Source organism: Dromaius novaehollandiae, chromosome 10, assembly GCF_036370855.1.
Source record: "Dromaius novaehollandiae isolate bDroNov1 chromosome 10, bDroNov1.hap1, whole genome shotgun sequence".
NCBI classification, from domain to species: Eukaryota; Metazoa; Chordata; class Aves; order Casuariiformes; family Dromaiidae; genus Dromaius; species Dromaius novaehollandiae.
Window position 1 is genome coordinate 24,380,350 of NC_088107.1, and position 12,966 is coordinate 24,393,315.

Below are 12,966 nucleotides of genomic sequence, written 5' to 3' on the forward strand. Positions count from 1 at the left end.
CCTGCCTGAACAATCTCCTTTCTTTACCCTTGGGAAAGCATTTATAAAGTCTTGCCCTTTTGAAACTCCGAGTGAAAAGCTCATCACTCCCAGGAGGCAGGCTGTGCTAGTGCCAGGCCAGGCTTACCACTCTGCACTTGCACTGGCGAGGTGTTCTAGCTTGCCCCCCTCTCCAAGTGTATCATCACTGACCTTACTACAGCTTGTGTAGAGCTTTCTCAGCTGCCGATAAGTTTAGCCACTGCAAGGGTTTGATCCTCTTTGCGTTCTCATTTTTCCAAGGTGCTAAGTCACTGCTGCTGGCTTTTTCTAAATATATCGTATGGCCTCAGCATCCTTCCGGAGAACTTACACCTAAACACTGAAGACAGCCAACTCTGGTGGAGTGAAGGATCTCCACCCTCCAGTCGCGTGTGGTGAGGTGCGACCGTGCTAACGGTAGCTATGTAGGAACCTCTTCCGATTGCCACAAAGACTCCTTGGGACAAGGCAGAGACCACATGCTAAAATCACTATCAGCAAACAGCTGTGTTTAGACTAAACTGACAGTGGGCTGAAGCCACCGCGGGTCGGGGTGGGGGAGGCAGGTGCCTTTCCCCACAAATCAGCAGGCAGTGCTGGAGACGCGCCTGCCTGTCCTGGCCGGAGTCCTTTCTAGTCCGCTGCCTGCTTGCTCTTGCGCTTTTCTTTCCTTCGTTCCTCAGCTTCTGTTGGAGCTGTGGTCTCCTCGGGGCCTGTTTCTGAGCCTGGTTCTGGTTCCAGAGGCAGTGAGGGAGGCTTTGCAAGGGGAGCTGATGCTCCAGCACCTGAGGGGAAAACACAAGTTACAGCAACCGTATGACTACACATCTTGTCCACTCTTTTGCCACTCCAAGCAGCATGAAGACACACAACAATCATGGCTATTAATTACTCTCAAATGTATTCTAATCTAGCATTAGCTTATCAGTAGCACTCAATTCTTTTGTGAGCTTTCCAGACATAGATCTTACAGTACTTGAAGTTCTACTGAAGGGAAGCTAAGGTACAGCAACTAGCTCAGCTGTGCTGCTGAGAGAAGTCACTACAAACTCAGAATTTAACTCACGCTTTGGACAGGAATATAGTTCAATCAAAGCTAGTCTGTACTCAAGCTGGAACCAAATCCACGCTATGGTTTTCAATTTACAGTTATAGTTATCTCAGGGGGAGTTTCCTGGCAGTTAATGCAGCTACTTACAGAATAAAATCAAAACAGAACACTTCCATTCTGAAGTTGTTTCAACACTTAGTTTTAGGCTTACAACTGCTGTTATGAGCCAGCTTCCTTCTCCAATGTGGATGATAAAGTCCTTCAGGTAAGCCCCAAACTCCTGTTATGTTTTATTTGACAGCCTGTCTTCCCTGTGTGGAAGGTTTATTTCATACGTGAAAAACAGAACAGGTCCTTAAGGATACAGAACCTCTCTCCCGTTTCAATCCACAGGAAACAAGACTAAGAGTGACAGAAAATCACCACCATGAGTAATACCTTAGTACATTCCTCTTTGGAAGCTGAGGGGTGAGAAGAGGTCAGGCCATAAACGGTGGCTCAGGAGCTGCACCTACCCACCTCATAGCAAGAAGAAGCATTGCCCTTAGCCTTCTAAGACTGAAAATATCTCCTGAGCATCTTTCAGTACAACGGCCTGCATTAAAAAGCAATCTGGCAGTATTTGCAATGGAGGGATCCATCTGGACAACTTCAAAGCAATTCAGTTGCAATAATTTTCATGAAGGAAATGAGAATGCATTTCAGAAAACTGTCCCTCGTTTCTCTTCACCAAGCAGCCTGCCTCCCTCTTTATGTGCATGTCAGCTGCTGCTCTCTTCCAAAGGAAGACGAGAGGTCTGGTTCCTGAAACACCTCCTTCCCTGAGCAAGATATCAATCCCATGCTAATGGAGTTTTACCCATCATGGCTCAGAGAAGAAAAGAAACTTTCCTGGCTTTCCACACCCCTGCAAAAGCAGGATTGCACAATGCCCCAGAGGCAGAGCATCTTTGCTCCATACTTCCTTAACTCAGGAAGGTGGGAAAACAGTTACCAAATGTTGACGTCAGTACCACGTGCTGTAACTCTCTCCCCAAAAGGAGAGAGATTTCCCTGCTCCCTGCTGAACATTTACCCCTCCCATACTTCCACTTTACAGAAATGCAAAAGACAAGTACCTGGGGGAAGTTGCATGGTTCTCCCATACCCCGCAGCTGAGGACATGGCTTGACCCAGGGCCTGGTTAGAGCCCAAAGGTTGCTGAACACTGGAGGATTTCCCTGATGGAGCAGCTCGCTGCTTGGATTTAGACTCTTTAGTACCCCTAGTCCAGACCAGGCTCTCCCCCACCTGCAGGGCAGCTCCCATCTTCTGGGCCACATCCACCATCTTCTCAAGAAACAAAAAGAGGAGATCCTTGTAAACAGGAACACTTAAGACAATAAAGTCATCAGAAAGAAAAAAAAAAAGAGAGAGAGAGAGCGCCAGAGAGTGCACGTGCTGTGTGGAGCTGGCTAGCGCCTTGGTGCTTGAGGGAAACGTATCTCCCTAATTCATTCCCTTAATTAAGAGGGAATCTTGTCTTGCTGTGTATTGATTTAAGAACTGGACTTCAAAGAACAGAAATGAAGCAGGCAGCTCTCAGCAGGTGACTGCTCTACTCAAAGTCTCACAAGCAGAATTTCTTCCTAATAATTCTACTCAAAAAACAAATTTCCTGCTCATTTCTTGCCAGTCTTAATGTGGCTACTTAGTTCCCGCTGACAATTCTTAGGCACATACCTCAGGGTCAAAGTCAAGAGTACTGCTCTCCTTCAGCACGTTGACCTTCTTCTCCATCTCCTGGTACTGGCAGAGGGCTCCCTTCTTGTCTCCCTGGTTGTAGAGCAGGACAGCATAGTTCAGGTTGACGAGGGGATTGCACCTGCAGCAAACACAGGATACATCACATTCAGTGCAAGAAAACTTGTCCTGACAAGAACAAAGCTAAGGGGGGCCCAAGCAGCAAAGCTAGAGATACTCTGCTGTCTGGCACAGACGAGTCACAGGATATGTGACCCCAAAGCAGATGAGGGGCTGCAGAGCCAGAGTCACACCTGCTCACAGGTTTCCAGTGCTCTGTTTCAGCTGTTTTCAGGTCAGGTCCATGTAAGTAACCCTGAAAAGTGACCTCTCAACCATGAGATTCACTCAACTACCACAAGTGTTCGCCTCAAAATGCATGCAACGTCTGACCAACCTCAGAACTATGAACATTGCATACTAGGGGGTGGAGGGGTATGCAGCGTAATGGAGAGCCATGGTGCACTAGGGTTTGGTTTGCTACAAAGCTGCAGAGTAAAAATGTAAAGCTTTTGCATTTTTCAATAAGTGCGGACTCAGAAAGGCAGCTGCAGAAGCCTGGCTGACAGCAGAAACACTAACACTGAGAGATGTTTGCGTCTGGTCCCATTTAAACGTTTTGGAACAAGTTAGGCTCCCATTAGCTTGGCGAGAGACTTGGTGCCTGGGGCCAGCAAAGTATTCCACAATGCCAATGCAGACAGCTCTTCGGATTGCTTCACTCCCTTTGAGGGTCGTCCCCGCAACAGCCAAGTCTTTGTACGTGACTCGCAACTCATAGGAGTGTCCTTAGCAAGCTGGTAGCCAGAGGAAGTGCCCATTCACTGAGCAGGTACCTCCAAATGCAAATCCCTGCCTGGTCTCCCAACCTCTTGCTCCTGGGGCAGAAACTGCAGTTGCAGAGGTTTCATCATACTGTGAAAGCTGATCTCTGCTCTGACCTACCTCAGGCTGTCATGACTCTCCAAATTCGTAGAAGAAAAGCTTGTCATGGGATGGGACAAACAGTGGAACCAACTCCTGCTTACTGATTGTGTTTTACAAACCAGCACGCTACAGAATACTCTGCTTACATTTCTTTTTCCCCTAACTCTTCTCTCTCATTCACCCAATAAAACACATACGCAACTGTATACACCGCTACAGAGAAACAGCAGGTGATCCCTCTCGATGAAGGATTCAGAGAGGAACCCAGCACAGCAGATGTTACAGTGCTATCCCACGCAGTCCTGCCTCCCCTCCTGATGCAGAACAGTGCATGCACAGACAACTTCAGAAGGGAAGAGAAGTTCTGTTTATTCTTATTCTGTCTTCACTAGGATACCTTGACCCAGACCAGTAACTTTCCTTCTGGCATAGCCAGGAGGAGCATGAGCAAACTAAACCAGAGGGAAGGAGTGAGCTGATCCCCTTGGCTCTGCTGATACATGAAGTAAATGCCTCAGTGACCTGACCCTCCTCTTGTTGCTCGACTAGCCCAGATTTACATTCAGCCAAATGCTCTGACCATTCCTGGTCTGAATTCCACAAAATGCATATCTAATATCTTCAGGAAAGAAATGAAACGCAAGGGAGCCACTGGTCCCAGCCTGGGAGCTGATCCAGACGCTCAATTCATACCAGCTGCAGGCTGAGCCCCAGGAGAGCAGAGCTGCATTTGGCCAAGACTTCCTTTGGATCCCAGGGGACTTCAGCAGAGGACACGCTGTCGAGGAGCGCGTTGGGGGAACGCTGTCTAGCCACACATCCCTGCAGAGAGGCCACATGCAGGTATCGCTGCACGCAGGTCAGCGAGGGATGCTTTGTACTTGTATTCGATAAATCTGAGCGAGGGACTAGTGCCCTCTCCTGGGGTGCACCCGGGATAGCTGGAGCCACCCAAGGGCTCCAGCACCCACAGCCTGGGTGTCAAGACAGAGCGAGCTTTCTTTGTGAGGAGCGCTGAAGGGCAGGGCTTGTGCTAGCACTGCCAGGTAAACAGAAAGTGTCACCTACAGGCCATGACTATCAATTCTTTTAAGTTATATGACAGCGCTGTGACAAAGACGACTATTACAAAGCATCTGATAGCATTTATAGCTGTTGTCTCTCCCTTAACGGAGAAACTGATCCTGCAATAAAAAAAAAAACAACAGAACCTCCTCACTGTCTTTGACAAAGCAAAGGAAGGAACGTGTGAAAAATGAAAGATATCAAAAAGCCATCGCTTCACCCCCAAAAATGCCATTAAAGTTTTCCAAAAAACCCAACCCCACACAAGCCCACACTGGAAACTGGGAATAGCCAGCTTTAAAACTAATTGAACCCTATCAAACTAATCCTCCTTCAAGAGCTGAGAAGCAACACCACAGTCAGAAAAATCAATGGCTAAATAATCACAGAAAGAAAGTGCAGCTATGAGCTAAAAAGCAGTGCTAAGAGGAGCAGCAGACATCTTTTTAAAAGGTTTTTCCAAGATGCTTTCCCTTCCAGGCCCCAGCACGGCACCCACACCAAATGTCATAGCGTTGCTATAAAAATATTTATGGTAATGAAAACAGACACGGCTATCTTCATCCCAGCCAAACTGTTCACAATACGCCAGCAAAGAAGGCCTGCGGGAACACGGATTCAGCCACAAAAATTACTGCAGAAGGCGTAAGGGATGTCAGCTGAACAAGCCACAAAGATCAGAGGCTAACAAAGCCTGCATATTCCCTCCAGCATCTGTGGCAGTTGGCACTAATTTTCGCTTTGATGGGGTTTTATTTTCCTATATAGTCTATATAGGAAAGTCTATACGGCTGTAGCATCATGCTAGTGCCAAATACTTAGGCAAAGTTGTGGAGCTTCTATCCCCGCTCTTTGATCAAAGCACACGAACTCAGGACTGAGCAGCCTGAACCACCGTAGATCCCGCACTGCCTTGCTAGGCATGGAAGGCCGATTAGGAAAGCCAGGTAAACACAGCTGCAGCTGGACTAGCAGCGACTTGGTAGGAATGACCAACGCTTAATTGCAAAACGCTCTAACGCCGCATTATAACGGAACATTTCCGAATCTTTCTGACACATTGTTAGGCCGCACAGGTTCACGTCCTCTGCGGAGGTTGCACAGCTCTGTGGCATTCGAAACAGATGCAGACGTACCACTCAGATCTGCTCTGTGATTTTGCTGATGCATAAGCATGAAGAACTGCGGTGCCAGATGTGTACTGGCTGCACAGGGCTAACCGATTCAAGAGCTCTGCCACGCAGGCGAGCTGTGCAACTCTCCAGAAACATCCGAGAGCATTACAGCACCTCTTCACAAAGAGGACTGCACCAAAATGTCAACCACTCTTTTTTTGAAACCTACTGCTCTTTTTATGGGCCTATGAACTTTAAACCTGGCCAGTGCATCTAGGTTAGAAAGGAAAGAGGAAAAGGGACCAGTATTTTCTCAGGCCACCTTGCAGTGGTCACTGCAGAGGGAAAGGGTACTTTCCCCAGAACCTGCCGTAGGGCTCTGCTGTCGGCACGCAGAACCTCCCTGGCTCAGGAGCGCTGTGCTAGCTGCTGCTAATATGCAGCCATTCACAGTAAACTGGGGAGAAGAATCCTCATGAAATCACCTACTAGTTAAAATAAGAATAAAAAAAGAAGCAAAGAAAAGCAGACCCAGGCTGCCAAAGTTATTTCATGAATTTAACACAAATTTGTTTTTCCAGCTGAAATTATAACAGCTACTATTTTTAATACCGAAACGGTTCATTTTAACATTTCTGAAGTCACGTGCTTTGATTTTAGGGGCTAGCTACTGCATGTAGACATTGTTTACAAAATGGAGGAGAAAGAGCTGCCGCTGCTGTCCTTTTATATCGTCTAGATTAGCTTCTTGCCCACATTCTCCCAGACAAAGATCTTCCCCTCTGCCCAACTCAGAACAGGCTTCATACCTAGCCTCCCATTGCCCTGCACAGTGCTCGCACATTGGGTTACAAAATATTCTGGGAAGCTCTTTTTCTTCTATTGAATCTGCTCCGTTCTGTATAAATATTAACCGGAAGAAGGCCTGGAATCCGAAGTCATTATCACTGACTCACTGTGTAAATAACAAAATAAAGCTCAGCTTTGGGTTGGTCTGAAACAAGATATCCCTTTCATTTTTCAGAGCAGGCCTGTACCCCAAAAAAGTGTTTAGAACAGCAACTTGCACAGCTCCAAGCATAAAAATATCCCCCTACTGCAAACCACGTAGGGTAGAAGTAGACAGAGGGACAAAGTATGCAAAGAAAACCAGGTAAAGTGAGGAGAAGCAATTTGATCGAACAACCAACAGATATGATTAAGACTTACTTGTCCAGTGCCACAGCTTGCTCATAGGAACGTTTTGCGTTCTCAATGTCTTCAAGGTTTGTCAGAGCAACTGTACCAAAACAAAACGTACACACAGAAGTTCATGCACCACAAGGACTTCGCTTTCAAGACAATTTGGAATGCCATTAAATCATAAAATAAATAAGAGCGGAAGGTACCTAGCAGGGTTGTCCAGACTCCTTCCCCTGCCCCAGGCCAAGAGTAACTCAACTTATGTCCCTCTGACTGATATTTGTCCAGCTTGATCACACAAATCTCCAGTGCTGGAAATGCACACCCTTCCCTTAGGCAATCTAGTTCAGTGCCAAACTCTTAAGGATAGAGAGTTTTTTCTAATGTCTAATCTGAATCTCACTGCAGTTTAACCCTCCTATCCACAACAGACAGAGAGAACAGACTATGCAGACTTCACATCTGCCAGTGACCTGGGGGAAACAGCTCCTTGGTACAGCATTTGTCCAGTGTTTGCTTGCTTCAGCCCAAGCTTTCTCTCTGAAACATTACACCTCCTAAGCCGGACACACCCCAGATCCGGGTAATGGAGCATTGCGTACCTGCCAGGAGCATATAGAGCTCTCCCATCTTGGGCTGGAAGTTGATGGCAGCACTGAGGAAGTGGAAAGCAGAGGCATACTGCTGCATCGTGAGGTGGACTAACCCCAGATTGTACAGAATCTTCCAGTCAAAGGGAGCCAAGTAGTTTGCTCGCTTCAGGCAACTGATAGCCTTCAAAAAGGAATAACAGTGTGCTGTAACACAGCCCAACCCAATCAGACCTCCTGTCTCTGCCACAACAGGACTCTTGTTCTTATATAAAGTCAATTACAGATGGAAATAATAATAATAATAATAAAAGGAAACCGGATACTTACTGCTATGTATTTCTTCTTGCCAAAGAAGCACATTCCAATGTTGTTCCACAGCGGGGGGCTTTCAGGCGCAGCGCCAGCTACCACCCTGTATTTGGCCAAGGCAACATCAAAATCTCCATGGGTCTGCATCATGCTGCCTGCTGCCAAGGTAGCCTGTGAAAGAACATGAGAGAGACCAACTGAGGAACCGGGTCTCCCCAAATGTGGCAAGACAACAATGGGACAAAGTTATTAAACTGAAACCTTCTCAAGAACAAATGTCTTCTTCAGGTGTCTCCTAGTAGCTGCCAAGATCAAAAGCTAGCGGAGCAGATGGGGACTCTAGAGTCTCCCAACAGACAGCAGGAGAAGACAGGCTAAAGGAGGCAATCCATTTCTTCCTGTACTGTGTGTTTCGATCATAACTGGATTGGAAATAATGCTTAGGGTATGTTTTGGGGTGACACCAGTAGCTTCCAGAGTTCCTGAGTCTCTGAGAAGATGTATACGCTAATCGTTTCTTTTTATCAACAACTACGGATAGAAATAGCTCTGGTGCAAGTTAACTGGAGATTAAAACATACGCAGGCAAGACATATGCAGCAAAGCTTGCCTAGTTCACACCGACTGGCTGATATTGCAAATTAACAGAAATATGCATGAAAAGAAGAGCAAGTGATTGCAACACACTATATTTAAACCACAGTAAGCTAGTTAAGTCATTTACAATATTTCACAGTGACAAATAAAATTTGTAAGTGTAAAGGTGTTTTCACAATAACATTTGGTTTGCATTTGTGTATTCGTCAACCATACACCTCCATATCCTACATTGCTATCACCATACAGAAGGAGAAAGAGGCAGAGAGAAATGAAGTAACATGCCTAAAAAGGGAAGCTGCTTCAGCATCAAGAACCGAACCTGGATGCCAGGCTTAGCTTTCCAGACCAAAACTGAGGAAAAATTACATCTACATACAACAGCAGGCAGCACAGACAGGTGTATAAATGGACAGTAAGATAATATTACGGGACGTCACTTGTATCTGCACTCCATATCTAGGAGTCACAAGCACTCAGACACAGCTCTTGGGATTTTTGAAACAATGCCTTGAAGACTTTCATAGCAAAATAATTTCCATTTGTTAAAAACAGGTGCAACTTCAGATTAAAAGCCAAAGGCATCAACTTAGCATCCTCTTCTCTGCCTCCTCCCCTTCCCTACTTCCACACACACAATTCCCTTCCCAGGGAAAGGTCCCAGAAGGTATTTCAGAGAAAGTTTCCTGGGACATGATCCTTTTCAGCCTTCCCAGGCTCACGCACTGGTCTTAGATGGCAAAGCTCTGACACTGGAATTAGCTTTAAGAGGTATCTCATCGTCATTCAGCTGGTTCTTTTCCAGTCCTCACGATACCTTGTAGTTGGTGGGGTCATAAGTAAGCGCATTTCCAAGGTGTTCAAAAGCCTTCTGGTAATCCCCAAGCTGGGAAAGAAATAAATGAGCATCAAGGAATGAGGTTAGGAAGGAACACACATGCTTTTTGGATACCAGAATTTCCAGTTCAACTGAAACTAGGATGCAGAAGAGAGAGTTTTATAGTGCTCCCATTACACACAAACATTCTTGCTTAATAATTTACAAAACAGATCCTAAAAATGGATTTTGCTTAATGAAATTCACTGTTCTGACCAAAACAAACTTTTCTATATCGTTTGCGCTGTGACATTTCTATACAGGAGGGAACTCTGGATTGATATTCCTCTGCTCCTTCACCTCTTTCAGAAGAGAAACTACAAACTGCTCGACACATCCTGGATCCCCTCACCACAACTTCTTCACTCCTCAGGACGCTGTGCGCTCTTTTCACAGAATGTCTTCTAATGGACTGCAAATGTTAGTGGGCAGGATTATGCACATATGTAAGCATGTGACTACTTAGAATCACTGAAATCTTATTGTTTTCAATGGAGTTATGCCAGAATTGTACCAGTCTGACCAGGATAAAGTTGTGGCTACTGGTGTCTTCTCTCGGTGATAGAAATTTCATGAAGAGTCCATTTTTCACTCCAGCAATTATACTGATGCATCAGTGTCCAGTGCCTTCTGTAATTAATAGTGAGGGGAAAGACTGTGAAAGCCTTTTTCAGCTTCCAAGAGTGGGTATGTATCCAGAGACACGACAAACAGAATACGTGAGTCACAGCATGGAGAACCAGGGGCTAAATTCACCTCGTGGATGTTACACTCATACTACTTCTGTCTTGCAGATCCCCTTCCCATGCCAGACTCCCTTATAAATCCCCACATATCCACTTGAAGACATTCAGGTCTCCCACTCAGTCTCCCTATCTCCAGAGCAAAGCAATGTTTTCCAAGCAGCTTACTTTTCGAATAAACAGATGGTCCTTCCCATGCACTTCACAGATCTGAGTGATAAACATCCTTTTGTTATTTAAATTATTCCCAATTTTCTTCTAAGGTGCGTTAGCACTAACAATTTCATGGCTGCTTTTAGGAGAACAACATGATAGGCTCCTGCTAGAGAAGCAAGGTAATGACTAGTCATGTTTTATTGTACCTGGAGGATTTGTAACAAAATTAGGGCAGTTGCCAAACAGAATTCCTGCTCTGGCTCAGTTCCAGGAAATCAACTTCCTTTTAGCAGTAAAAGGAAAAAAGAAGATACAGAAAAGCATGTTCTGTCATGTCACACATGGCCTTTAGAGAAATGTGTGAAACTCATACAAAGATGCATAGAAACTAACTCTGTAATAATACCTAGATCATTTTGAAAATAAGTAAGTTCATGTAACAGCTAACAGTTTTCAGTACCTGCAAGTAGAGTAACCCCAAAGTTGTAAGGAGCTCTGTGTTCTCTGGAGAAAATCTGTAATACAAAAGCCAAAGAGCTGTATTGTTTATTGGCCTTTCTAGGACAAGGTACAGTGCAGAACATGGAATTATTATGCTACATTATACTAGCATCGCCCCAGGAAATTAACTGTTATTATTAAACCCAAATATGAGAACAACTGTCATCACGGGGACTCCCTTTGAACAGTATTACATTGAAGCTCTCAGATGCCCTGTTGATAGAAGTCACGATGGTTCTGTGAAGTAGATCTTACAATATAAGCAAATAGAGGTGCAAGAAGATAACACGGTTTTCTTAAGATTCACAGTGAATCTGCATCAGATACCTGGAAACAGAAGTTGGTATTTCCTGTCATTTCCCATAAACCACCCCAAGCCTCTGGAGCCACATCTGATGGATCCTACACATACTCATCATCGGCCTTTTAACTCACTACTCTATAAAAAGATAACAAACATGGTTTTATGGAGCTGCTATGCAGTGCTCACCATGGCCCTGCTGTGCACTGGTAGCCCCAGACGGGCACTTCCCTGGCAATAAACATATCCCTGGCGATACGCACCACCCCGTTCAGCACTGCAAGGCTGAAAAAGTACGTTCTGAGTGTTTTCAGTTAGAGCATGCAACTCCCAAGCCTTCACTGCTAATTTGGGGTGCACACAGCAAGGTCGTGAATACTCATGAAAGCATCCCCATTCCCAGTAGCTTTTGAACAAAGAAATAAATAGGATGAAACAAAACAAAACAAACACCCAAAAAAGCAGAAAGGCACACTGCACATTCACGGCCTCATTCACCTTAAGAGAACTGAGTTTTCAAGTCACTGCAGTTAACTGAGCTATGAAGTCTTAAGCAGTCTAATATTTATAATCACATAGGCACCTTTAAATCTTAACCAGAACAAAACCTCACTGTGTCGGGTGTTACAGAAACAGACAGTAGCGACAGACTATCCCAGAGCTGCTAACAGCAGACAAAATACAATAGTCAGATGAGGAAAAAAGAACAGAAGAAACAAAGAAGGCAGAGAAGGGGGGCACTGAGATAAGAAATATAAGCACGGTAAAATGCTTAGCAAGGGTTAATTACATAATAAGCTTTCTAGATTAACCCAATATACTGTCAGACAGCCACCAAAGGCAGATGTTTAAGGAAAAAGTATGTGAAAATGGCAAGTACAAAATGTACATCCTCCACTAGCTTCTGGCAACCATGCTGTTAGGGACATCCTGCTTTTCTTTAGTGTTTCTCCACATTAAAAAGACCACTTTTTAAAACCACTGATAAGTCAGATGTCAACCTATGCTCAGAAATGCCCTCAAATAAGACAGACCAGGACTGAGAAACAGTGACTGGCAGGGAGAATCTCACAGCACACCAGCCCACCTCTACTCTGCCTACTCCCACTCTTTCGAATATAAATTACTCCAAGTGAAAACAGTACACAAAGCCCAACAACTGATTACTGACAGATGCTCAGGGTTAGATCTTTTCGGTCGACAAACCTCCGGGATTTAAAAGTCAGTTTTGGATACGTTTGCTCGCAGGCATCTCCATCCATTTGCTTTCCACTTTTTCTTGGCAGACCTTCAAACAGCTACCTTCTTCCCTGACACATTGTCAGCAGGAGGAGGACTACAGCTGAGAGCAGAGACAGCCAAAGAGCTTGAAAGTGCCAAATTTGCACCAAGACGCTATAATTACCATTAGCTTTTTAATCATGCATTTCTGTCTTCAATTCGGACCTGGGACACCAATCAAATTTCTCCTGGCATAGGCTGAGACATGGACAGATAGGAAAAAGGATATAATCTTACTCTACTGCCTTCTTATAGACTTCAAGGGCTTTATCCGTCTCCCCTTCCAATAGGTGAATTTTTCCCAGCATCATGTAAGTCAGGTCGTGTCGGTTGAGCTCCAGGGCTCTGTTGAGCTGATCTTGTGCCTAAACACACCACCGCAGAGGATAAAAGACAGAATCAGTGATTACAGAGTTCTTAGTGAAGCAACAGCCTAAGAGCAATCCCTAGCAGCTAGCAGGTAGC

At 45.1% G+C, this 12,966-nt stretch overlaps 1 protein-coding gene across 3 annotated transcripts in view; it reads right to left on the bottom strand.

Annotated features, from left to right (window-relative positions):
- Positions 1–483: 483 nt before the first annotated feature.
- BBS4 (Bardet-Biedl syndrome 4) overlaps positions 484–12,966 on the bottom strand; it is a 42,934-nt gene continuing 30,451 nt past the window's right edge. For all 3 annotated transcript variants that reach the window (XM_026115244.2, XM_026115235.2, XM_064517639.1), the window contains 9 exons: positions 12,739–12,866; positions 10,879–10,933; positions 9,460–9,528; positions 8,064–8,216; positions 7,746–7,917; positions 7,171–7,240; positions 2,795–2,936; positions 2,191–2,401; positions 484–806 (listed from right to left, as the gene is read on the bottom strand). In XM_026115244.2, the coding sequence (XP_025971029.2) occupies positions 655–806; positions 2,191–2,401; positions 2,795–2,936; positions 7,171–7,240; positions 7,746–7,917; positions 8,064–8,216; positions 9,460–9,528; positions 10,879–10,933; positions 12,739–12,866 (1,152 nt within the window). In that variant the 3' untranslated portion in view covers positions 484–654. The remainder of the gene's footprint in view (positions 807–2,190; positions 2,402–2,794; positions 2,937–7,170; positions 7,241–7,745; positions 7,918–8,063; positions 8,217–9,459; positions 9,529–10,878; positions 10,934–12,738; positions 12,867–12,966) is intronic.